A 25,356-nucleotide genomic window follows, 5' to 3' on the forward strand; every position below is an offset into this window, starting at 1 on the left:
CTACATTTTTAATTTATCTGAAATTACAATAACATTTTAAATCCTTGGATTAAATTGTGAATCTGTAACTTGGAAGGAATGACCAGTGATTAATATTTGTAATTTTTAATTATAGGAAAACTCTCACTTGGTAATGACAAGTGAGCTGGATGGCAATAGTTAATGTGAGTCCTGGGTATGAAGGAAAAAAGAGCAGTTAAAGTTCTTTGCGTTGTGTGGTGGTTTCAGAATGTGCTAATGGGGATTCCTTTGGGGTCAAAGTGAACCAGAAGTTGTGCCCCAGCATCACACCTACTGTGCTCAACCACTAAGAGATAGTCAGCAGGATCAACTAAAGCTAGTTGAAAATAAGCCCCTCTCCTTCACATGTGCTGTGTGTGGGCATTCAGTCCTACCCAGCCACACTCCTTGCTAAGGTCAGCAGGGGCTGGGGTGCACTCAGTAACCATCCCTTTTACTCTCATTAATAAAATAGAAAATCCTCAAATCCAACAACTCCAGCTCAGGCAGATGCTTCCAGTCAGTGACATACAGAGCAGTGAAATGGGGCAGCAGGAAAAATGACAACGTGCAGCTCTCAGTGGAAGGAGCTCTGAGAACCAGAGGTTTGGATACAGGCTGTTTGTTGTGCCTTCTGCAGTTGAAAGTGGAAGAGTAATTTGGATTTTAAGCACTCAGGTGGGGAGTGATGAGTGAGGAAGAAATCACAGCTTGAGATCAAAGCTGTGCTCAGAGCATAAGCCTTTGAATAAATCAGTACCATTTCACACTTCCCAGGACCTACCTGCCTATCAGGAGAGTTCTCCTTGATCACACAGGTAGAATGATGTAGCATGGAAGACCTTATTTTTCCAATTTCTGACTAATAAGTTACATGTTCTAATCAGCTAGAAAGATTTTCAAACTCTGATCTGTTTCCAACTTATAAATTTTCTTTTTTTGTCAGTAGGTAGTGCATACTTTCTTGCTACATGATGTATTATTTTCAATGAATTTTATGTAGTGATTATTATTGTATCTGGCTTGGATATATAATCACCTTCTACTGTCTTCATATGCTTAAGAAGATCATAAAAGCTGATTTAAAATGTCTGTTCTAAATCTTGAGTGTACTTGTAACGTGACACATTTAACTTAAAGCTATTGAGATTAAACTGGCCATTAAACAGACCTAAAACACTATCATGAAATGTAGTTGTTTTCTGAAATTTGCACTTACAGTCTTTACTTTAAAACATGAATTTATATCAGATTAGCTGTGTTATTCAGAGATGATCCCAAATTTATTTAAAACCACAGACTGCTGAAATTTGAATTACGTTTAAGCCAAAGTGCCCATAGAAATATAAAAGCCTCATAAGGAACATTGGTAGATTCATCAGTGGGGAATAAAATGGACTAAGTAGAAACATTACATTTTGTGTTCAGTACCATGTATGAACGAAAGTGCATCGGGCACATGCAGCTTCTTTGAAGGTACCAGTATCTAGAGGGGGAAAAAAATGTTTAACTACTGCTTTGGTGAGTGGATACAAAAGAGTTCTTTGAGATTTGAAGCTTTAATTTTTTTATAATTAACTTTTTGGTTTGGATTGTTTATCAGATGTGATTACTTGGCTTCAACATAAATTTGCCATGACAACTTACAGTGTGTTCTTAGTAGTGTTTTGTTTTTTTTTTTTAATTAATTACCTTATGCATTCTTCATTACTTGAGTTATACTAGATAGGCAGCAGTACCTCTTGCTGCAGTTGGTAGATCAGTTTCCACTGTAACCTCCTGTGTAACCTTATAAAACATCCATCTTTTACACTGAATTTTGCCATGCTTGGAAATCAGAATTTTGCTTGCCTGAATCTAGCAAGCATTCTCCTGCTTCTCCAGTGCCCAGCTGCTCATTAGCTGTTAACAAGAAAATTGAATGTGTTAAAAGCCCTTAGTTTTTCTTGTCATGTTTATCAAATTGTTATTTCAGCTTCAGATATTGGCATCATTTATATTCAAAGCATAACGGTGGTTAATGTCCAAAGACTTTCTATTTTCCTTGTTTAACTTGTAAAGATGAGAAATACAAGGAAGTTAATTACTACATATCCTACTGACAAATTTGTTTATGGGAAATTAGGCAATAGTGTGATATATTCATTTACCTAAGAAGTATGTGGTGGGCTAATTTTGATTCTTTTCTGCCTGTAAATTAGGCAGCTCTTTCAAAAATGTTGTTATAAATCTAGCTCTTCACAGTATTTTTTTCTGAAGTATTTTACAAATATCAACTCAACTTTACAATACACCATTAACACAAGAGATAGAAATGACAAGTAGTTTAACCCAGGCCACTTGAGATTTCGAATGCATCTCTCCTATCCATTACCCTGTGCTGAAGTCACAGGATTACATCACTGCCATATTCCCTCACAGAGGATCTGTCGATAGCCCATTGAAACCACTGGGGAAAAATGCCAGGTTGTGTCAGCCCAGTTTCATGCCCGGGTTGTCCTTCACGTGTCAGGGCTCACAAAGGCTGCAACCAGCTTGGGTTCGGTGGGAGCTGTGACTGTGGACCTCTTTTGGTGGCCTTATGGGGAAACTGTTGTTATCAAATGAAGCTTTGTTCTCCATATTTTATCATTCAATTATGCAAAAATAAAGTCTGTTAGCTAAAGTGTAAAAGTGAAACCTGTACTGCAGTAAACTTTATAGAAATGTCATGATAATATGATGTGAATGTGAATTACTCGTATGTAGGCCTGGTGAAAAAAAATCCTCTTTAAAATCTTGTTCAGTCTTGCATGCTGAAATATGACCTTTACTCTAGTCTAGACATGTCCTTTGCAAGCTATTTCTAGTTTATATGAAAATTGCTTGATTTAAAACAAGTATGTTAATCTGATGCTGTCACGAGTGATGGGGTTTGCAGTGTGAGGAGCTGACAGCTTCTTTGGGGAACAAGGTAAACAAAAGCACTGTAAACTTCTCCAGACCCATCCTGAGAATGAGGTGCCATCTGCTTTATAAGTTGTGAGCTTCAGAAAGTGAACTTACTGCAAGAGACAAACTGCAGAAGGTCTTGCCTTCCTTTTCCACCACAAACTGCTGAAATTATGTTGATTGCTTTTGAAATCTCTAGTTATCTGGCACTGAGATTACACACCTATGTTTGGTACAGTTCTAGCCAAGAGCCTAGAAAATGGGTGATGGCAACTGTTAGCTTTCATGTAAAATTACTGTGCATGTGTAAAAATATACTCTTTAATTAAACCCCTATGAATTAAGTTGACTCACTGGGAAATGCCCAGCAGTAACTTGTACATTTTGGGCCTTGTTTTCTTTCCTGAAAGGTTTCAACTTTTTGGAAGGTAATCTTCATCTCCTTGCCCTGTCCTCCCTACCACAGCTGAACTCAGTATTAGGCATTCAAAAGATAGTTGCTTATTTTCTGTAGTATGCAAACCAATTGGCTTCTCGGGGCAGAGTTACAGTGCAGAAGAATAAGGACAGAAGAGTCTGTGCAGTACATTTGCTACGTGTCAGGGATGCTTCAGACCTAAAGTGTAATAACAGGGTGTTCATCCAGCATGTTTTCAGTGTGTTAAGCACGTTTCAGGTGTGTTATGAACATGAATAGATCAGCTAAGCAAAAGCTATTTCTCTAATGAGGGCCTAGGTGACAGACAGCCCAGCTGGAGGGACTATGATTCTGACAGAATTAGCTCCTCTGTAGCTTGAAATGGATCCTGTTAGTCTATGATTCTATGTCTTTGTATCTTCCTTTGTAAAAATAAATACACTGTATTTACTCAAAAGCCTGTTATCTGCAGCAGCCAGTAACTCTCTGGTGAAGTGTATAAAGAATAAGAAAGTGTAATGTTGCTTCTCCAATGTCTTTGAGCACTGATGGTTGATTTGCCAGAGATGTTCTCTTTTAGTTTAATAGATGATTCTGCTGTTGAGGCATCTTCCTGGTTTTGGACCCTTGTATTTGGCATGTCCTCATTACAGATCTCTGCAGCAAAGTATCCACCCAGAAATACCGTGCCTGAAAACACAGCACTTCCCCCCCTGCAAGAAGTTCATGCCTAATCTTTGTAATTATATTCATAGAGTTTTTAAAGAATTTTACTTGTGTTTGTTGTAGCTGTAACGTGACCTTTCTGAATTTCTTACAGACAAGGGCAGAGCAATCCCAAGGTGCATACTTCTTGCCTGAGTTTGCACTTTCTCCACAGGGGAGTTTTCTTGAGGATACCACGGGGGAACAATTCCTCACTTACCGTTATGATGACCAGGTCAGTATCCCATATGTGAAAATGATGGAGATTGTCACATTCGTGGAATTCTGAGATCCAGGTTTCTGTGAAACAGATTAAGATAGAGTGTGTTTATCTTTTAAAGGCATGTCAGATTGAAGGCAAAGTAAATGATAACAAATTGCACAAAGTAAAAATTAAGGCACTTAATTGCAAAAATAATAAATAAAAGCACTTGTTGAAAATATTAATAGGATTTAGTAGAGAAAAAATTGGCAATATTTTAGTGATGTGTGGATGCTTACAGTTACTTCTGCAAAACGTGGAATTGGAGGTGGTTGTCCTTTCTGTGAATTGTTTGACTTATCCTAAATTGTTCTATTTCATGGAAAAATCAGTGTGAGGCAGATCTTGCATTTTCCAGCTTTTGAAAAGTCAGCACATTATATTAGTTCATGAAGTTTTCATAAGGGGAGATTGGGTGAATTATAAAGAAACAAATGGGAAGTGTAATAATGGATGGAGCAGTGTTTAGAAAGCAACAAATTATGTTTTTTAAAGTTAAAACTCTTTAATGCTTTCTCCAGACCCACAGAAACATTATGTTAAACATGGAATATAGATATAAATGTAAAGAAAGCAACATGAAAGAAATGCTGTTAATCTTGGCAAGGGATCTAAAGTAAACCTAGGAAATGTGTGGTGTGCTGTGGAAATTTACTCATAACACAATGTGTTCCAGCAGTCAGTTGAATTTCACATCAAAACTGTCTGAATTACATTCATAGACACTTACAGTGCTTTTCTTAATGTAAGAGGAGGGAATTTGTTAGGAAACACTCCCTGTAGAAGCGAGAGAAGAGCCAAACTTTCCCTGCAGTGCAAGGTATGGTTCTGCCAGTGATGGGCAGTTTTATTTTGAAAGATGGTCTCCCTGCAGGAACTACTTTGAGAAAATAGTTTGCTCATCACCACTCTAAAGAGAAGGGAGAACTGAGATGAGTTTATTCAAACTGAGAATCTTCTTAGGAAGTCAAAAGGAAGCAGAGAAGATACAACAGAAAGCATGCTGAGCTACTGTGAACTATTTGAATTTAGTTTAAATGTTTACGATAATTCATATTTTTGCTACCCTAGAGGGTCTTGATTATCAACAGAAAAGGTACTTGGATAAGATGTTACCTGGACCAAACACCTGGGAAAGCAATAACTTACAGGACAGTAAAATGCAGCTGCAACTCAGGCTGCATTTAATGACAGTAGTTGAAAAACACTATAAAGGTTATACACTTTGATCAAAATAGTTTCTATTTAATGGAGCATATTTTAGGAATGATGATAAATCAAATATAACAGAGACTTAGTCGGAGTCTTTGACTAGACTGTTTGGACTATATGAATACATAGCTGAGTAAAAAACAAACAAATTGAATCCTCCTCAAAAAAATCTTCAAATATCAGCATAGTTCTATACAGAAGCCAGTTCCAAGCTCAATTCCATTTGATGGAAAGAATTCCACTTGATGGAAAGCTTTCCATTAATTCCTCTGGGATCTGAGTTGGAGCTAGGATATGGCCAGCTTCTGTTCTATCAAAAATGTGATTTAGTTTTGAGGCCTGCTCTTCCCAGACACTTAGTGAGCAGTATGAAATTAAGTTTGAATTCTTGGAATTGGAAATGGTGCTGAAACATCAAAATGTTGAAAATAAAAGCAACTGTATCAGTAGTAGTTTTTGTGAAAGGGAGTCCCTAAGCATTATTTATTAAAAATTATAAATACTTTGAATGCAGATGGGAACTGATCTATATCTTTAGCTTACCTTCCTGTGAGTAAACCAGAAATTCTTTGGTAAATAGATTATTCTCCTTGGTTTTCTAGGGCATTATTCTTAGGTTTGTAATAACCTACAGTTCTAATTACAGTTTTGATGAAATGTTAACACAAAACTCATTTTTATCATGTGATAAAACTTGGCCAGAAAACTTGAATTTTTTTTTTGTTGGATTTTTGTTTGTTTGTTTGTTTGTTTGTTTGTTTTTGTTTCATTCTACTCTTTCTTTTGACCTTTACTCCTATGAATGGAAGGAAGTCTTAAATCAGAGGGTGAAAATCCTTAATCAGATGATCTCTGGAATCTTTATAAGCTGGTATGGATAGGTTTGGTACATGGTAGCTGTGATAAGGAAATGCGGGTGAATAAAAAGAGAGGAATATATGTACATTGAAAACTCATTTTTAACCTATCCAACACAGAAACTGAGTCATTGCAGGAAGGTTGCCACGTAAATAAAAAATGCAGCAGCATCTTCTCACAGACCTTAATTCCTTAATTCAGTTTTAGCAATTCACTTTCTATCTTGTCCTACTGTGAAGGGCTGCTGGCCTGTGGGAAATACACTCCTGCCTTTTCCCTGAACACCAGAACTGTCCCTTGGGCATCCCTACGGGGTCCTGGTGTTTCTATACATCCTAAGTTACATTAGTGTTGTTGAAAATTGGAAAAGTAAAACAACCTTGTGCACTTGACTCTGACAAAACAGAAGATGAGTCTGATCTGATGTCCCGTGGAAATGAAACCTCCTCCTGTGTCCATGGAAGGGAGCAGAGAGGTTCCTGAGACTGTGGCAGAAGAGGGTGGGTCACAACCTCTGTTCTTTTGGCTAACCAGTGTTGAGACACTTGCAGGAAAAGTGATCCTTCTGTATCTTCCCAAGTGTGTCCTTTTCTCTCTTGCACTGTTCTTTATACCCAGGCCAATAAAATTTCCAGTTTGTTGGGATAGATGGATATTATTTTTATATAGCAGCATCCTCATTGTCATGATCCAAGATTAGTTTCCTTACATCCTCCAAAGGCAGGAATGTTTCAAAGGGGTTTTCTTTGGCTGTTGTGTGTGATATTTTTCAAGCAGGGAGCCAGTTTAATCAGGATCATTCATTCCTTTGTTAGTAAGTAATCTCAGTAAAATAGAACTAGCTGTTACTTAAATATTCAAAAGTATTTGCTATCTGAAATGACAAGCTTGCAGTTTGAAATGGAAGATGAGTAAATATTAATGGGAACATACTGTACTCTGCTCTAGCACAGCAAAATTACATATGGATTCATGTTGTACATGCAAGATAGTACATTTTGTTCTGGTTTAATCTGGCAGAACTGTGCTCTCATTTTTGTACAGGATTGCACTAACCCCTTTGCATATTCTGTTGCTATGTGTGTACTTTAGAATTACATGCAGATGAAATTCTTTGGCCAGATATTTTCAAAATTCACTGAATATCTTTTTTTTATCTCTCCTGTGACTATAGAAGAAAATACCTTATAAGACCTGATCAGTGCAGATGTCACCCCTGATTCACTGGGGTGACATCTGCACTGAATATAGTGCATTATAGTTTTGATGCATTTACTGCTTTATCTTCGGGGGAAAAAGAAAAAAACAGTGATTCAAAGCAAATACTTTTCCAGGATCTGAAAGAAGAGAAATGTTTAAATTGAACATTTTCTTATGGATCCTGCATTGGTCACCAAGTGATGTCTTGTATCACTGCACTGCATACTGCATTTCTGAAATTCTACAGAGTCGATGCAATCTAAATCTGACTTGGTACCAAATAAGTTTTGATGCATAGCCAAAGATGACAGTTGCTGTTAGAACACTGAGATTGAAAAAATATGCCCCTCTCCTATCATTCATGGATGAGTTTGAAATAAATATATAAGTAATAGCTCTTTCTCAAATTTTGAGATACAAGTTGAACCTTGCCATAAGAAATAGTTTCCTAGTTTTCTTGCTGATTTCTTTTGGCTTTTCACCTTTCAATCTACTACAAGGAATTTTTTTTCTTTTCCAGAATACTAGTAGTACTGGAAAGCTTTCTTGCAGAAATAAAATGTTCTTGTTTTCTGACACTTAAGGTATTGCTTCCAAGTATTAAAACCATTCCATATGACGGACCACCAACAAGGACAGCACTGAAAACTTCGTGTGGCTGACTGTTTGAAGTACATTTCCACTTTGATTGGCTGGCTGAAAGAGTGCTCTTGGAGGGGTGGGTAAAAAACAAAAAGGAGCGAAGAAAGAAAAAGAGTTTATCTTTGAAGTGAGAAAATGTTTGCTTGACCAGTTAGCTTTCTACTTGACCTTGCTTCTTCTAAATTTTATGATGTTTACCAGTTTAAACTCACAACAAGGACAGCCTGAATTAGATAGATGGCACTAAGTAGACCGATTCTGGCAAAGAAATCTGGTGTTTCTAAACAAATACTAATGAAAATCTGCACTGTCAGACTTATGAGTGTTTAGCTATGTGAGGTAAGGTAGAAAACAGTGAGTGTTTCAAGTAGATGGGCAAGTTGTAATGCACAGGCTGCAGCTGTTACAGTCCTTTTAATAACTATTCTTTCTTTGGGTTGACTAGAAAGGTCTATTATAAAGTGAATGCCAAAATTGGGAGAATGAATATTCTGATAAATGCCTTGTTTTCCACAAAGAGAAATATTCTGGCTTGGTTTCTGCTTTTAGGGGGGAAAGCAGCATGGCATTAAAGTGTTAACTAAAAAAAAGGCAATGGAACCCAGGATCTGAATGACTTCAAGAATTAATATAGAAATAAATTGATGGAACCCATAATTCCACCTTTTTATTTGTAGTCAGACAGCAGTAACTGTTTGTGTTTGTTCTGTAAGTTTTTTGTATCATACCAAGGAAACTGTTACATGGACAGACGTTTTTTCCACAATTTTTCTCACCTACTTCCCAATTCCACCTGCTGCTGATTGCCATCCCCCTGCTCTGCCTCTGGAACTGTGAGTCACAGCCTGGTTTTGAGTATCAGCTGCTTGCTGGCTTCTGCCCTCAGTCTGAGCCTTTTTATTCCATTGCCAGCTAGTTTGCATCTAAATCACCAGAGAAATGGAGCACACCTTTTCAGGCTCAGAGATGAGTCATGTAAGGGACAAACTTATTTCAAATTAACACATCAGTGTTAACTTTTAAAAAGTTCTAATTCTGAGAAGGGAGTAAGATCTGTAGCTAGTGCATGCTTGCTACCCAAGTACATAAAGCTCCAGTACTCTTGAGGAACCTGACACTTGTGTTATTCTCTGGCATGACATTTTTGTTGATACCCTGAAAAAGCATTCAGAACTATTAAAAAGACTTAAGATCTTGAATCTCAATGTCTAGCTCTTCACTTAGAGATTATTTTTTGAATAAACAAACTGTTTTCAAGTGGGCATAAACTATTTCAGGCATTTTTCTGTAGTGAAAACACTCCACTAACGAGCACTTAGTGGTTTCATTTGTGTATTTGGAGAGTGAACTGATAAACTTAATTTTATCCAAGCACCAGAAGTGCAACTGCTGATATGTGGCTACATGAATTTCAGCATTGTGTTAGAAATATTGCTCTTCTGCTGAGTAAAGGAGTCCTCACTCAGCTGATACTAGAACAGCACAGATTTCACTGACTTGAATCCTGCAAGTAGTTCCATTCTCTTAGCTGGGACATCTTGTGTAAGTAACAAATTCTGAGGTCAGGTTTGTGGTACTCCATACTAATCCTACAGATGTTCATAATGAGTTTTAAATCACATTCAAAGAGTTTACAGCCACGTGTTTGTAAGGTTGTGTGAAGATAAAAAGCATTATTTGTTGTTTCTGTGGAAACTTAACTGAAGGTGATGTTAGGTTAGATTTTTAAATTTTTTTATACCTTTATATTTTTGTTCCCAGGTTTAATTTGGGCCTCTTTATTTTTAAGGGTGATTTTGTTTTGCTTATTTTGGTAAGGAAATTAGTTCCATAATCAAGCGAAATGTGTTTCTGATTAGGAGTGGAAGGGGAGAAAGGGATTCAGGGATTAAGACCAAATGAAAACCACTTACAATTTCAGGCAAAACTACTCTTACAGAAACTGGTACTGCATAAGTCAGGCATGATCCTGTTCAAACAATACTTTTGTTTTGGCTAATTGCTGGCTGGAAGTGTGTGACTAGCATATGCCCAAGTAATTATAACATTACTTGTGTGTGATAGGTTGCTTGGTGAACTGAAAACTGTTTTAACGTACTTTCGTTTGTTGGCAAACTGAATGGGGAACTGGCACTTTTTAAAGCACCAACTACCATTTTAAACTCAGGGTTTTGTTCTTCAGGGAAAATAGTGGAAGTGCTGTGTGTAAGAATTACAGACTTTCTTGTTTTCTATTACAACATTAATCCCAATGCTGCCAAAGGTCTCTGTGTGTAAATCATACTTACAGAAGCCAGTAGGTCTTCACCTTGTGCAGTACAAGAGCCTTCACAGGGAATCTGTAATAATATAGTTTCTGTAGAAAACACATTTTATATCATTTCAGTTTGGATCAAATACATTCTACGAGGCTGTAATCCTATTCCACCAAATTCTGTGGTGAAACTCCTTGGCCTGGGTCCTTAGTCCTTCTGTGGCTGTGATAATTCTGGCCTCAGCAGCTGGCAGAGGATTCCCAGGTAGCAGAAGCAGCCCCTCATTTGTAAGGTTCTCCCCCAAAATGATTTCTCAAGGAAGAAAGGAGAATGGATCTAAGCTTTCAGGGTTTTCTCTTATTCTTGCTCCCCTGGCAGCTGGACAGATACTGAGGCTGCTCCAGTGGATGATAAAGGGCTATGCATGTACTTATTTTCTACCTTTTTTCTTAGGCATATCTTTCAGGCCACAGATTCATGTTTATTCAGTTTGAGGTTGATCTATAGCAAAACAAAAAACTCTAAGTGCTTTGCTTTTATAGTGTCTCTACTGTGTGCATTTTTCATAAAAGACTGAATTTTTTAAACTCATGTTCAGTGTTTCATGTTCTGAGGTTTTCAACATCAGGTTTTCTCATACACATTTTTCAGTTTTTCACAACTGTCTTAAAGTATTTTTATTTTCTTTCTCCAAGGAGCAGGCAGAAGGATGTGTACTTGGGCAAATATTGTACTGTAAAGTCTTTAGCTCAATTCTGCTGCACTGAACTAGAATTAACAATATACATTCTTTACAGGAGACCAGTGATTAAATCACGAGAGGTTGATACAATGAAAGTGAATTTACCACTGACCTCTTCATGCCCCCAGTGCCCCCCCAGCAGTTGGCACATGTACTTATCCAAGAATTTTGACATTGATAAAGGCTTAGCTTCAGACTTCTAAATTAAGACTGAAAGGTCTAGAGGTAGCAGAATTGATCTCACACAGCTCTGATGTTCCACTGCTCTCATCTATCAATAAGAGTTCATTGAGATACAGTAGAGAAGTGCTTCTAAATCAAAAAGATACATTTCAAGTACTGTGGGAAATGCAATGCTTGGAACTGGAAAGTCATTCTTCAGATAGACATGGATGAAAGGATGTTTTAGGCTGATAAAGTCCAGTGGTTCATTAATCACTTTGTTTACACAACACAAGTACATTTTGGAACTGTATCCTTTCACTGATCTCAGTCAAGGCAAGAGCAGCTTGGGTTTAGTTTTTTGATAATATGGCTAAATTTATTGAACTTCTTGATGTTTGAACTTCTCTTAAATTTTGCACAGATGAGAAGATAGAATTGTATTGCTGAATTTTTCATGAAGGATGAATGTGATGTATTTGACTTTTTTTTTTCCTTCTGTGCCATTTCTGCCACAGATAACATTTAAAGACCCATGAGAGTTTATAGCAGCTTATCCCTCTTAACATGGAAAGCCTTAGTGCAGAAATGAAGGAAATATCAGTTTATAGTGTCTCTGGAATAATGATTAATAAAATGCCTGCTTGACAAAATGATTTGTTCTGTGTAAGGTGTTTCTGATAGAATTATGTTGTTTGCAAGGCAGTGGATAGTTTAAATGGAATTTACATGGTAGAGAATGTGGATAACATCCCTCACATGCTTGACAGTCATCCTTCCAGGCCTGTCCAGCATGGGAGGAAGATTTATAGTACAGGCTGGATGTCACAATGACCTTTTTAGTAGAGATGTACTTGAACCTAAATTTCTTCCAGTTCATATAGCACTAATGTGGAAGAGGCAGGGGGAAATCTTTTAAAAATCTGCATATCTTGGCTTTGTTTCTAGAAATATTTAAAATTGTGCTTGATTTCATTAACACTTGCATAATGAACTAGCCTTGGGACAGATAAAGAACAATCTCTGTACCACTTCAAACAGTTATTTCACTTTGCACTGTTTCAAAATAAGTGTCAGCATTGCTAGTAAACCTAATTTATTTCTACTATTAAACTTCAAAAGCTATTTCTCACAAGGAAGAAAATTACATACATTAATTACCAATTTTGGCAGTAACAGCAAAAATGGTAAATGTAAGTTCTTGAAAGGATCACTGCTGACAACTGTATTTATTATTTTCAGGGCTTAGAATGTGTTACAGGTTGTGATACTGTAGGATCTGAATAATTTTAATGCTCCTAATGTGAAACAAACTATGCCAGACTTCACAACACACATTAATAATGTGCTTTTGATATAATGACAAAATAAGGGGACTGCCTCTTGTATTTCCCAGCTTTCAGCAACAGTCTCTTTTGATACCTCATTCAATAAAAGTGTGTTTATGTGATCCAGCATAGCCAGGAAGGGCGGGAGCTCTTCTTTAGTGACTGGATTCTAAATCTTCATTGCTGTTTCATAAATAACTCCCTCAGTCTGTGAGGGGGAGTTATGCCTTTGTTACTTGGGTATGTTAAGAAACTGCGAAGGTAATGATTGGTGAAAAGGAAAGAAGGAAGAAGGTCAAGCATATCTGAACAGAGGAAAATGCCACTATTCAGTGTTTTTGTCACAGAAATCAGAACTGATTTACAGAGCAAGCTGTAGATGGGCAAGAATGATTGACCTTCAGGATCAGAACGATTCTAGGTAGCAAAAACACTACAAGAAATTTTCTAATCTTTTTAAACCATTACCCCCAAGAAAGCACTGAAGGTTTGGGTCCAAATTCCAGCATGCAGGATATCCTGTGAATGCCAATAGATTCTTTTTTTTTTTTTTTTTTTTTGGTGTCTGAAACTATTGACAGAAATAAGGGCTTGCATGTGATTTGAGGCAATAGTTGAAGGTGCTCAGTGCTTCCTTGAGTCTTTTTTGTGGTCTTTGGTAAAGAGTAATGCTATACTTGAACATTAGCCTGCAGTACTTTAATGTGCTTGACACAAATTGTAGGTTCCATGTTTTGGGGAGTGATTGGCAAATCAAACATTCTCCCCACACACGCTTTGCTATAGACAGGCAACTGTTATACTGATTCTTGGTCTAGAAGGAAAGGCAGTGAGACCTCAGAGAACTGGAAACAATCTGGACTTTTTTTTAATACTCTAAGACTATAAAACTTGACCTCTTGCCACTTGAGCCTATGTAATCTAGCTTTATAAAATTATCTCATTGCTAGTAAATTTTTTGTTTGTGTTATTATGCTATGAGATATTTTCGTGCTTTGATGGTGTAAGCCTTTCTTCAGTTAACATTTTTATGTTGCATAAGAGCAAAAGGACTTCTAAAAAGGCACCAAACCTTTAACTGATTTACAGGTTCATGAAGCAGACTAGAGTATTTACACATGGGTGAGAAAAATTACTTGTAATAGGCTGCTGTATGATGTGGGATGTTTTTGTAGTTTTTAAAATAGCCCTTGGGAGATGGTTGCAATTGTAAATACAAGATATGTTCTCTTTTACCTGATTATTTAGGCTTTGGTCCAAAAATCATAGTAATTTCAATAGACTTTGGATCAGCCCTTCATTTTTTAATGCAAAAGGAGATTTGCCATTGGTTCCAGACAGATTGGATTCAGGTACCCCAGAAGAAATACTATAGACTGTTCAACCAGGCCATTACTGGGAACTGGGATAGCTGCTACAGAGCACAAGCATCACTGTAGCCTTGGTGTTCTGCAAAAAGACAAGTACAATGTTATTTGGGTTTTTTTCAGATTTGGTGTCCAAATGATGTGTGAAGACTTGCTAACTTTGTTAATTTGATCCAACTGCTGGATTTGGTGAAGATCACTGAATTTTCTGTGGCATATACAAGCAAACCTACTTACCATGAGTGTTGAAATGAATCCTATGTGTAAAATATTTGATCTCTTTCATTAATTGTGTTGTACTGAAATTACCTAAAAACCACTAACAAATTATGGTTTACTACTCCATTCTCATATCCAATCTTTGCTAAAAATATACACATTTGCTTATATATGTAGCATATAAGTCACTGATCTTCCTTTGTATAAGTAATATAGTTGTATATGGCATAAATCTGAAGAAACAAGGCGTGTTCTTTCAGACAGCTCAAATAATGCCTTATAACATCAACACAACATATGGCAAAATACCTTTTATTTTTTTTTTTTACTGTTTGGAAAAAAATACTTAGCATGCATCAGTTTTACTTACAAGAAATACAGTGTGTTGGCTTGAATGTTTTTTGGTATTATTAATAGGTGATGTAAAATATTCAAATATGAGAATATAATACATGAAATTTTACCACCTTTGAGTGCTGGCTTCAGTTGTAACTATTCAGGGCGAAGCATTCTAATGTATGAATCAGAATTATATCCTAAGTCTCTTATTAAAGTACTAAGGGTAAGTTTTAAACTTGTCCTGCCCTTTTTATTCCTTTTGAAAAAGATTTTGTTCTCTTTTTGCAGGTATTTTTATACTTTACAGTGAACTTGCCAGTTAATGTTCATTCTTATCCTGCTTCTTCAATATCTAGGCTATAGGATAGTCTGTTTTTCTCATACTTTCAGCTCTGCATTCTAATGAATGTGAGTCAAAGAAAAGGAGGCTGAAAATATTTCTTATGAATAGTCCTTTTTCTATGCAGTTAAGTGACTTCCTTTTAATGAAGGCTATTGCCCCAAAATAAGTTTCAAAAAGGATGTCTTTTGGGTGTCAAAGGAGGTTATCATCCTTCCAAGATGTAATTTTAATTGAAGAGATCTCCTGTGCTTTGCTATACAAGAGACCAAGGTCCTGCATACTGAAGGGAGGCTTTGCTGGCAGCACCACGGAGACTTCCTGAGAATTGGTTCCACATATGTTTGTTAATATTTTGGTGAGTGTGGACAGAAAATTTGGAACACTGTCTAGAGCAGATAGGATAGATGACTTCTTGCACAGACCTTACAGTCTAGGACCCAAACACTTATGCACATGCATAACTTAATTCTTGTGAGGACTCCCATCTACGTCAGAACTACCCACATGAGTGAAGATGCACATGTGCAAATGTGTTGGCAGGATCAGGACCTCATTTCCAGCCCTGCTCTTTGGAATTCCATGGTTAAACTGCTGTAAGACCCCCAAAGAGAGAGAGCACCTCTAGGGAAGATCTGGATATCTCCTGTTCATATTGCAGTGAGTGGAAGTTGAAATCATTTGTTGTAATATGATGGGGCCAAGCAGGTCTTCCTCTTCCATAGCTCAGATGTGTACTGATTTAATAACTCTCCCTACTCCAACCTTGTCGTAAAGCTTACCATGAATTGCAATCAGTCTAGTTTACATTTTAACCACTACTTTTTCTTAAATGAGGGACTCGGAACCATTTTTGCAGATTGATGACATCAGAAGATTTTCCAACTTAATGAAAAAATCCAAATGACCACATAATATTTTCAAAGAACAGGCTGATGGAGGCTGACCTGTTGTCAGAAAAATAGTGTATGAATTAACTCTGCTACGTTATGATTTAATTTAAAATTAACTTACGGTTTGTTGACAACATTCATATTTCATAGAATAGGTGTAGGGTGCAAGCTTTCTGTATTTCCTACCATGAAGAAAAAAACCCATTAACTCTGACATCTGTTTTTAGCACTTTCCTTCATATTTTTGGATGAATGCCTGGCAAAAGCTGGAAAGCGACTAAGAGATCAACCAAAGATGGCCTAAGGGCCTGTTCCCAGCTGGTACGACATCTGGAATGTTATATATAGTGGATAAATTCAGAGTTGTAGTTTAATAAGATTGGTATTCAAGCGTTCGGCCTACAGCAAAGGAAAGGACAGTGAAGCTGACAGCCTGCATGGTGCATAATATGTCAAGGTGTCTGAAATATAATTTGCTGGGTTTTCACTTTCATTTTGGCAGATCCCTTATGCTTATGTATAAACTTTCATCTAGTATTGTTTTGAACCCTTTAAAAAATAAAGGGTGAAGTCATATTGGTATTATATCCAGAATCTTATCTTTTCACTAAGCTTAGAGTATGTCTGGGTTTCTCTCTTTTTTTCCTAGGAAAAAAGTGCTAAAGACAGATTTTTATGAGCTGACTAGAAATAACTTAAGCTGCTACCTTTGCAAATTTTAAATATATGCAGTCTTTTATAGTGAAGATTTTACAGAATCATAAAGTATTCAGGAATCTAGACTTGTGCTCTATGGAGCCATACTTGGAAGACTTATGTCTCAGAAGGCCTTTTTTTTTTTTTCTGTTTAGGGTTTAGTTAATCTTCGGACTGTCTAATCTCCAAACTGTAATTGGATGTGTTGCTAGACCAGCCCAACAAAGTTGCAGGAAGGGATCAGGGCAGGGCTGCCTCCTTACAGCAGCTCTGAGCATGGTGATGCTGGGTCACAGAATGAGCTAAAGGTGATTTCTATTCGCAGCCCTGCAACTGCACTAACCAGACAGTGAGCTTGTAGGTCCCTCTACTTTTGGATTGCATTTGTATGTCCCAGTATAAGGCTGAACCTTGCAGATGTTTTGCAGTGCAGCCCAGAAGAGGATAAAGGCTGTGTGCCATGTCCTGCAAGGTGCAAACCTCAGGTGACTGGAGACAGACAGTGATGTGAGGGAGTTTGCTGAAGCATCTCTGTGTGGGGCTGTGCTGTTCTGCACGTGGTCCCTTTCTGTTTTATGGCACTATGGGCTTCTCTCTTTGATCTACTTCTTTCCTGTAGGATGCTGAACAAGGGGAGTCTGTGAGACTGCACTTCTGATCTGGGACAGGACTGGCAAGGGAGCATGCAGTGGAGGAGGGCGTAGGGTGTGAATTGTGACTGGGCTGTTATCTAAGGCCTTATTCCTCTGTTTTTTTTTAAAAAAAGGTTGATAATTCCTCAGCACATTGGTAATTTCTATATTATTTATTGCTATGCAACATCTTATAGGTGAAGATAAGGTACTTGAATGTGATTTGGCAGGAGACCAACAGAGTGCAGGAGGAGGTGGACCTAGAGAGAGAGTAGAGATGACTTTTGCAGCTGCACTTTGGTAGTGGTTTGGGTCTGGAGGTGGGAAGGCTGGCGAGGAGAATACTCATTTGTCTGCAGGGTAGTGTCACTAATTGCTGTTTAGCTGTTGGGGATGTCAACAAAATCTTGCTATAAACTTGTGTGTGTAGTGCAACTGAAGCTTAAAGATCACACAAAGCAAGAACAGCAAAGCCTGTTCGTTCCTTGATAATATAATGTGCAAATATTTAGTTGTTATAAGTAGCAAAACAGGAAAAAAAGGAGCGATTACCTTGCAAATCCTGTGACTGTCTCTTTCTTGCCTTATCTTGTGCTCAGTCAAACTTGCTCTGTCTTAGTGAGTTTGGGGATAGCTAGAGAAATCCCTGTTTACTGCATTCCCCTGGTATGCAAAATAATGGTAACAAAATCTAATTCTAGGCAGTCCTTACAAAGGTAACATACTTGAAAAGAACAGGTACTCTTGGGAGAAGAACGTGGTACCTCCCATCAAAGAATGCAAAGTGTTTATGTCTGCTCTATTCTTTTCCCTTTGGTTTGATTCCACTTCTGTAGTACCTGCTGTTACAATACTTTCCATCTAGTAGTGGTCTGAGTATAGTGTAATGTTTTTCCATATATTTATTGGTTATAGAATATTTAAAGTTTAATCAAAATTCTTCAAACTGAATATCATGAATATTACTTTGCCTTTGGGGTTGCTACTGTTATATTTTGATCTTAGTTCTCCCCTGATTCTTCTGCTCTTCTGTCCAAACAGCCCCTGTCATGTACTTTCACAATCAAGTCTTTCACAGGCACTCCAGTAGCCTAATGGGTCTTCCCAATCTCAGGCAGCTGTTTTCCTACTAGAATAATTTTCACTTTTTTCCAGTCTGTGGGTAATGCATTTAGAACAAAGTGGCCACCTAAACAAACACTGTGTTAAAGTGAAATGTGATGTTAGCACCACAGTCTTGGGTGATTTATACAGTAACGTGTTGCTCAGTCTCATGTTGCTGTTAATTTAAAACCGGAATAATCTGATGAAAACAAGCCAACAAATATGTAATGGGATTGGAAATGGGAGAGGGGGCTCTACTGACAACTTTAAATCTAAGACAGCTAGCTGTCTGCATAAACTGTTGTTTGTAGTGCAGATCAAACTTATGTTCCTGTTATCTGTACAGTTAGTGATTAGGTGAATAATATTAAACCATATGGAATAGATATTAGTTTACATAAATGGTGTGGATTTAGTTGGAGGAGTATTTTCAGACTGAAATGAAGGATGTGCTTCGTTCTTGGTTGGAATTTAATAATCATCTTAAAACAGCTGTGTACTTTCTAGAAGAGACCTATTATCAGCACTATCTGTCTATTAAACACCATTTTGTATACGATTTTGTTACATTTTATACTTTGGGTATGAACTGTTAGTACCAGGAACAGAAGGAATTTCTCTTTCATACACTCCCTGTGTAACTTCCCTGTGTAACTTCTTTGGTAAGTGAGTTTACACCATGCAATATTAATATGTTTCTACACCTAAGTACTTTGTCCCTGCAATGACAGAAAGTATTTTTTTTTATACCCCTTTGTATTCATGGCACACACTTCTGCAGATGCCATTACTTTGAAGTGAAAACACTCTTATTTGTTAAGGAATATTTGCTTGTTTTTGAATGAAACAATGCTACTAGCAATCATGTAAACCACTCTGTAAATGGAATTTTAGCAGAGTATGATGTGTACTTTTGCCTTCAGGAGGTTGATTATTATTTGTTATAATTCAAGAAGGTGTCAAAACTACAAGAGCTTCAATGCAGTCACATTGGGGGGATTTTATAAGAATTCTGTATAGAACTTTGAAAGAACTGCACATGAAATCATAGCTCTGATAGCAGGAATTTTTAACAAGTCTATCAAAACAAGGGTGGTACCAAGTGGCTGGGGAATAGCTAATGTAATACTGAAATATACAGAAGGGAAAGAGCCAGGAAACTCTGACCGTGTCTGTCTGATCTTAAGTGTGTGAGGCTTTGGAATGCTTTTAGAGGAAGGAATAATTAATAACAGAAAGGTAAATGAAAACTAAAAAAAAAATGGATTTATCTGGAAGATCAAATCTATCCTAACTCATTTAATACTTTTGATGGGGTTGGTTTTTTTCTTTGTCTTGTTTTGATTTGGGATTTTTTCCTTAAATGAGAGGAATATAAGAGACCTCATTTATCTGGACTTTGGTAAAGCAATTTGATATAATGCCACACTGAAAATTACCTTCGAGGAGATGTAGTATGATGTGTGAAGTGGGAAATGAATAAGGAATGGGAGAGAAAGATGATAACTGATGGTGCTGAAAGAGGAATACTAGTCTAGAAAGAAATTACACACTGGGTTGCTCTGGGACTGGAGTTGCTTAATGTTTCATTAAAGACTGGGACAAAAAAAGAGTAAGATTGGGCTCATTACACTTCATATAAGTGAAGATAAGATAAAGTTGGGAGGAACTGTCACCACAGAGGAGTATGAGAACAGTACAGTAATAACTGGATGATTTTGAAGGTGGGAGTAATGAAATCAAGTGCATTGTCATGCACATAGAGACTATCAGGAAATACTTCTTTGCAGAGGTAGTAAATGGAAACAAGATAGTGTAGGACTCTGTTCTACCTTACTAGTATTGCTGAGGTCTAATATGGAAAATAACATTCAGAAAACAACAGGAAAAGTTTATCAACCTGATTGGGAAATGAACAGCTTATTATAAAATAAGTTTATTTTTTATAGTGGCTGAAGAAAGGTGTTGATGACATGATTGCTGCCTGTCACTGTATGAGGCTAGAAAAGGAGCAGCAGTGGTATTTCAAGACACTGTGGGCACACCAATGAGTGTATTGGCCTTCAAATAATCTTACTGTGGAAATTAGAGGGAGAGTTTTTGGCCATAGTGTGAGTAAAGTTCTGAGGTAGCTGCCCAGCAGCAGTATTGAGGGAGAACAAACTGATGTCCTTCATTAGGATACACAATCTTTTACAGAAATGTGATACTGTCACAAGTCTGTACTTGGAGCCTCAGGAGCTCCATTCCAGAACTGCATTTTTTGGAGTACCAGTTGCAGGAAAATGCATGCCATGCACACGTATTTCAGTTGTTTATTGCATTGGCAGACAGAAATGGTATCTCCAATATTTAACTAGTTTGTGCACGTTATTTTGTGTGCTTTTATAAATATTTAATAACTGATATACAAAATTAACAGTAGATTCAGGGACATTCCTAGCTTGTATTACTTGGTGAAGTATTTGTACTTTGCTCGTTTGGATTTTTATTTCCTTATTACAGTAATTTTTCTTAGCAACCTTTATAGTTATTAACCTCTGTTTAAAATAAAATTCCTTCCATTAACCCAGAATTTCATGGATGACATGCAGAGATGAAGAAAATTTCCAACTGGTTTTGCCAGTGAGCAGGAATGCATATGCATTCATATACTATTCAAGTTAGCTTGGCAATAGCACTGTAACTTTATAGGTTTATATGCTTATACTATGATAGTTCCTGCTGTTTTAAGTATTGTCCAGAGGGTATAATTTCTTAAATGAAAATTGTTTGAAACCATTCATTTTTTGTGTGACAAGTGAAGGTATCAATTACTTATTGCCTGTATGGAATAAGAAATGTTAACAAAACTCAACTTCTGAACCTCCTGATTGGTAAATTCTTGGCTGCCATGTTAAAAGATCATTGTTGTGAATCAAGAAAATGCTCTGTTTTACTCTTTCAATGTCACACATAGGACACAAAAATAGGAGAAGAATAAAAAGGAGAAGGTATTTGAGAATATGTACAATGTATTACAATTTAATTCCAGTTGTCATTAAGCATGGTATTATGGCAGATCTACCCACTCCCTCCTTTTGTCCATCTCTGTGCTTTTGTCTGGCCTTATGTTTTCTGCCTGGAGATTTGGTGCCAGACTGCTGAAAGTAGAAGCACTGGGTTTTCACTGTGGGAATTCTGCTTACTACAATGAGTCTCATTTTAAATCATGATACAGCTTTCTCTTTCTTTACATAAAGGTGTGACATTTTATAGCTCACACGTTGAAGGCCGTTGCACTGAAACTTTGATGTGTGTAGTGATAACAGGATTGTGCCCTCAGGATTCTAGAAACACAGAGAATTGAGTGTAGGTCTATTTTAACTCATTTCTGCCTCTGAGACTGGAAGAAGAGTGGGGCACTGCTGATTTCCAGTGCAATTAGGCTCTATCTTACACATGATACTTTTTGAAGGATCTGGTTGATATAATGAAAGATTTATATCAGTTGTAAGCTGTGTACTTTAAATCTTCTGCCCCATATATCGTATGATTGAATTTCACATTTCCCTTAAGCCTGGGATTTTCATCCAGAGGGTCTCTAGGCTTGTTTTGGCCTTTCTAAGGTGCAGTTAAACACTAAGCTTCAGGCAGGAGGGTGACAGCTTATAGCTGTGAAACAGTAAAGCTTAGCTGTGTGTCAGCTGAACCTGACTTTTTATAGAAGTGATTGAAACTGTTCAAATATTTCTGCTGAGATGAACTTGTTGGAGCATGGACAATGATTTTGTCTTGTAACAAAAGCCTTTCAGTTCTTTGGAGACAAATTTTGAACAGTTTTTCTGAGGTGGAAGAGTTCCTTTATAACACTGTGCAGGGAAACAGTGTTAGGTAGATCATGCAGAATTACCAGACAGGTGTGTCCCATGCCTGAGTTGTTAGTTCTACTTTACCTGGCAGTATTTTGGCCTAAAGTCATAAATAAAATAAAAGGTGACACAGAAGCATGGAAGCAAAAAACTTTTGTTTATCTTAGAGGTATTTCCAATCAGTTGCCCTCAAATAGTTCTGACTAGTTATGGGAGTGATTTTGCTATTCCACATTTCTGCCAAGCAGAGGATCATATGAAAATAAACAAATTTTACTAGTCTGAATGCTTTAATATAATTTTTTAGTCGTTAAAATAACATTTGTAATTTTTTTCTGAAAATACTTTTTTTAATCATTTGTTAACTTACTCAGAAATGTACTAGCATGTGCAACATTTACCTTTCTGAAGAGAAAGGGCTGATCCACTTGACACAAGTAGCAAAGCTCCTCTGCACAACCTTACAAATCTTCACTTTGTAGATAAGGTCATTCGAGGATACTTTGTGGTTGCTCACATTTGAACAGAAATCACTATTAACGTTGAATTGAGATAAGAGTTTGCCAGCCATAAAATGAATGGCTTAAAAATTGGCCAGCTATTATGGCTACTTTTTATCTGTGACCTGAACAAGGAGGATGTTTGAGACATCTTCTGTGTGTTTTGAGGTAATGCCCAGGACTCTCATAGGTGGTGGCTCTGAATGGACAGAGCAATTAGGGAGCCCCACTGCTGTTTGGGTCTGGGTGACTTCTCTGGCTTTCAGGGTCTATCTGCTTAACTCCATTTTTAGTCTGGTCTCTTATTAAGACTTAGTTTCCCTCATGTATTCAGCATCTCATGCATTGAGGCAGAACTTTGAGGGTTGGATCCCTTGTCATGTGAGAAAAGCTAAGATTTCCATATTTAGACCCAGACAACGGTAAAGTCTATTCTGCATGTTTTGGCTTTGCAGGGCTTCAGGGCAAAGGAAGATTTGTTAATCCGTATCTCCTCTCTGTAATTAGTGCTTTTGTAAAGTGCTGTAAGATACTGGGTTGGGTGGTGCTTCACAAAGCTAATAGATTTCTTACATCATTACAGAACACTTAAACCATTTCCTGAACGTGCCCTCTGAAGAGTTCTATAGGTGTATGCCCCACTAAACAAAAATACAGACAATGAAACTGGTTTCTGTAAATTTGTTGTTTTGGCATTATTTCAAGATTTTTAGTAGGCTGTATTGTGAGAATACAAACTTCAGTGTATGTTACTCATAAATCTGGAAGTGCTGTGGTTTCTAAACGGCAGAGTAATGGACTTGGGAGGTCTTTAACTTTTCTGAAACTGATATTTTAAAAGCTTCATGTGTATTTTGGTTGGAATTTTTTATGAAACTATGTCAGATTGGTGCTAGATGTCAGTTAGAAATGGACATGGCCTTTAACACATCCTCTCCAATCAAAGTATGGTCTGATAACCAAAGAGTAGAGGTATCCTTGAGAAGAGTTGATGTCAATCTACTTGGATACTAAGTTCACTGCAGGCTTGTGTTAGGAGTCCTTGATGGAAGACCAGAGGCAGGAAATGTGTGTGTGTGTGTTTAGGGATTTGCAGCAGTTTCAGTGACAAATGTTTTTGTACTGCTCTTTTAAAAGACCTTTCTTTAATGCACATCTAGAAATGCAACTCATTGACTTTGATAGCTTTGTTTAGAGGATCCTTCCTTTCCTGAAAGGTTATGAATTCATGGCAGACCTAAAATGTGGGTGGGAGACTGTCTTTTCTTGCTACTATGTGTTCATAGTAGCAAGCTTTTGTGGGGTACATGGAATTACAGGGTAAGCTTTTGAGCTTGTTTTTAATCCAGTGTTACAAAGCAGAGTGTATAATTGCTCAGGATTTCATTTTAAATAAAATATTTCTCTTATCTCTGTAATTTTTTTTAAAGCTATCACTTGGAGATAGTCTGGCTTCAGTTGGAAATAAAAATTTACTTCAAGGCAATAGTTGTTAATATATTTGCTCAAAGCCACTCACTAATGGGTTTCAGTTTGATTTATAAAACAGTTCTCTCTTATCGTACCAACTTTAATAGTTAGCTTTTGTTCATGGAGAACTGAGGGAGTGAAGTCAGTTTTCACTGAGACAACACTACTGAAATAACAAAATGAACAAGCTATGACTGAAAAGAGCCTTAGATATAAATGTTGTGATTGTGACAGGGCTAATGTTTGAATTTATGAAAGAATTTATATAAGTAATATGATGTAATGCTTTCAGAATTTAAAAGAAAATAATTTTTTTCTTAGATCAAAGGATTCTGAGTAATTGGTTTGAATATGTGAACAAGAACATACAAAGTTAGCGTATGAAAGAGTAGTAGAACCCAATGTGGCAATTTTAAATGCCGAGTTAGGGAAGTACTCAGTGTGCACAGGCTCAGCACAACTAAGGAAGTTTGCAGACTTTGGGGCTTTCATGACTGTGGTGCATTTCTGGATGCACAGGTTATTTTCATGCTTGGTTTTCACTTGGCAGTGGGATTGCAATGGTTTTCAGGTGTACACCTCTCCTCTCTAACTAGAAGCCGCTCAATTTGGCTTTTATTCAGTGGGGTGGATATTGGAGACTAAATGGAAGCACAAGTCAATGCAGAATGTTACTCTCAGGTCACCCACACTGCAGTGTACTGTGCATGGAAGGTTACCAGGCTGAATTTGCTTCCTGGCCTTTGAGTTCTAAAGTCCATGTTAACAGGTTTGTAGAGGGTGGTTGCAGTTGGGATCAGCTCTAATCCAGCAGACAAGATCAGCTGCAATGCTGCTGTGGGCTGCACTGCATTTGTATGTTAAAGTTCTGGAGGTTTCAGTGGAGAGTTCTCAAATGCTTTTTGCTATGAAAGGTGGTTTGAAGCTTATGGATAATCTATGTGTGATAGATGGCTTGAGTAGATTTCACTGGGTGGTGGTATCAGCTTGAGCAGATTCATATAATTTGCATATGTTCATGGTCTACATAAGCATAAGACTGCTAAAGGTATCAATCCCCCAGAAATAACATCTAAGCTGCTATTTTTCTGCTTTCATAGGAAGAATTTAGTGCTGAGGTCCATGGTAATAACTTTTGGAAAATCTGCCTATAGTTGATTGTGAAAGTACTTTAAATAGCTATGTTGACACTAATAGTAAATATTGTCATGGTCATAAAATTGGTCCTGG

The 25,356-nt window shown here is 37.2% G+C and overlaps 1 protein-coding gene across 6 annotated transcripts in view; it reads left to right on the top strand.

Moving 5' to 3' along the window:
- Window positions 1-25,356, top strand: part of ADAMTSL3 (ADAMTS like 3) — a 180,295-nt gene that overhangs the window by 31,744 nt on the left and 123,195 nt on the right. For all 6 annotated transcript variants that reach the window (XM_051796581.1, XM_051796584.1, XM_051796585.1 and 3 more), the window contains exon 3: window positions 4,170-4,289. In XM_051796581.1, the coding sequence (XP_051652541.1) occupies window positions 4,170-4,289 (120 nt within the window). The remainder of the gene's footprint in view (window positions 1-4,169; window positions 4,290-25,356) is intronic.

This window comes from Manacus candei, unplaced genomic scaffold, assembly GCF_025592945.1.
Source record: "Manacus candei isolate 608988 ecotype Guabito, Panama unplaced genomic scaffold, ASM2559294v1 h1tg000046l, whole genome shotgun sequence".
Lineage (NCBI taxonomy): Eukaryota > Metazoa > Chordata > Aves > Passeriformes > Pipridae > Manacus > Manacus candei.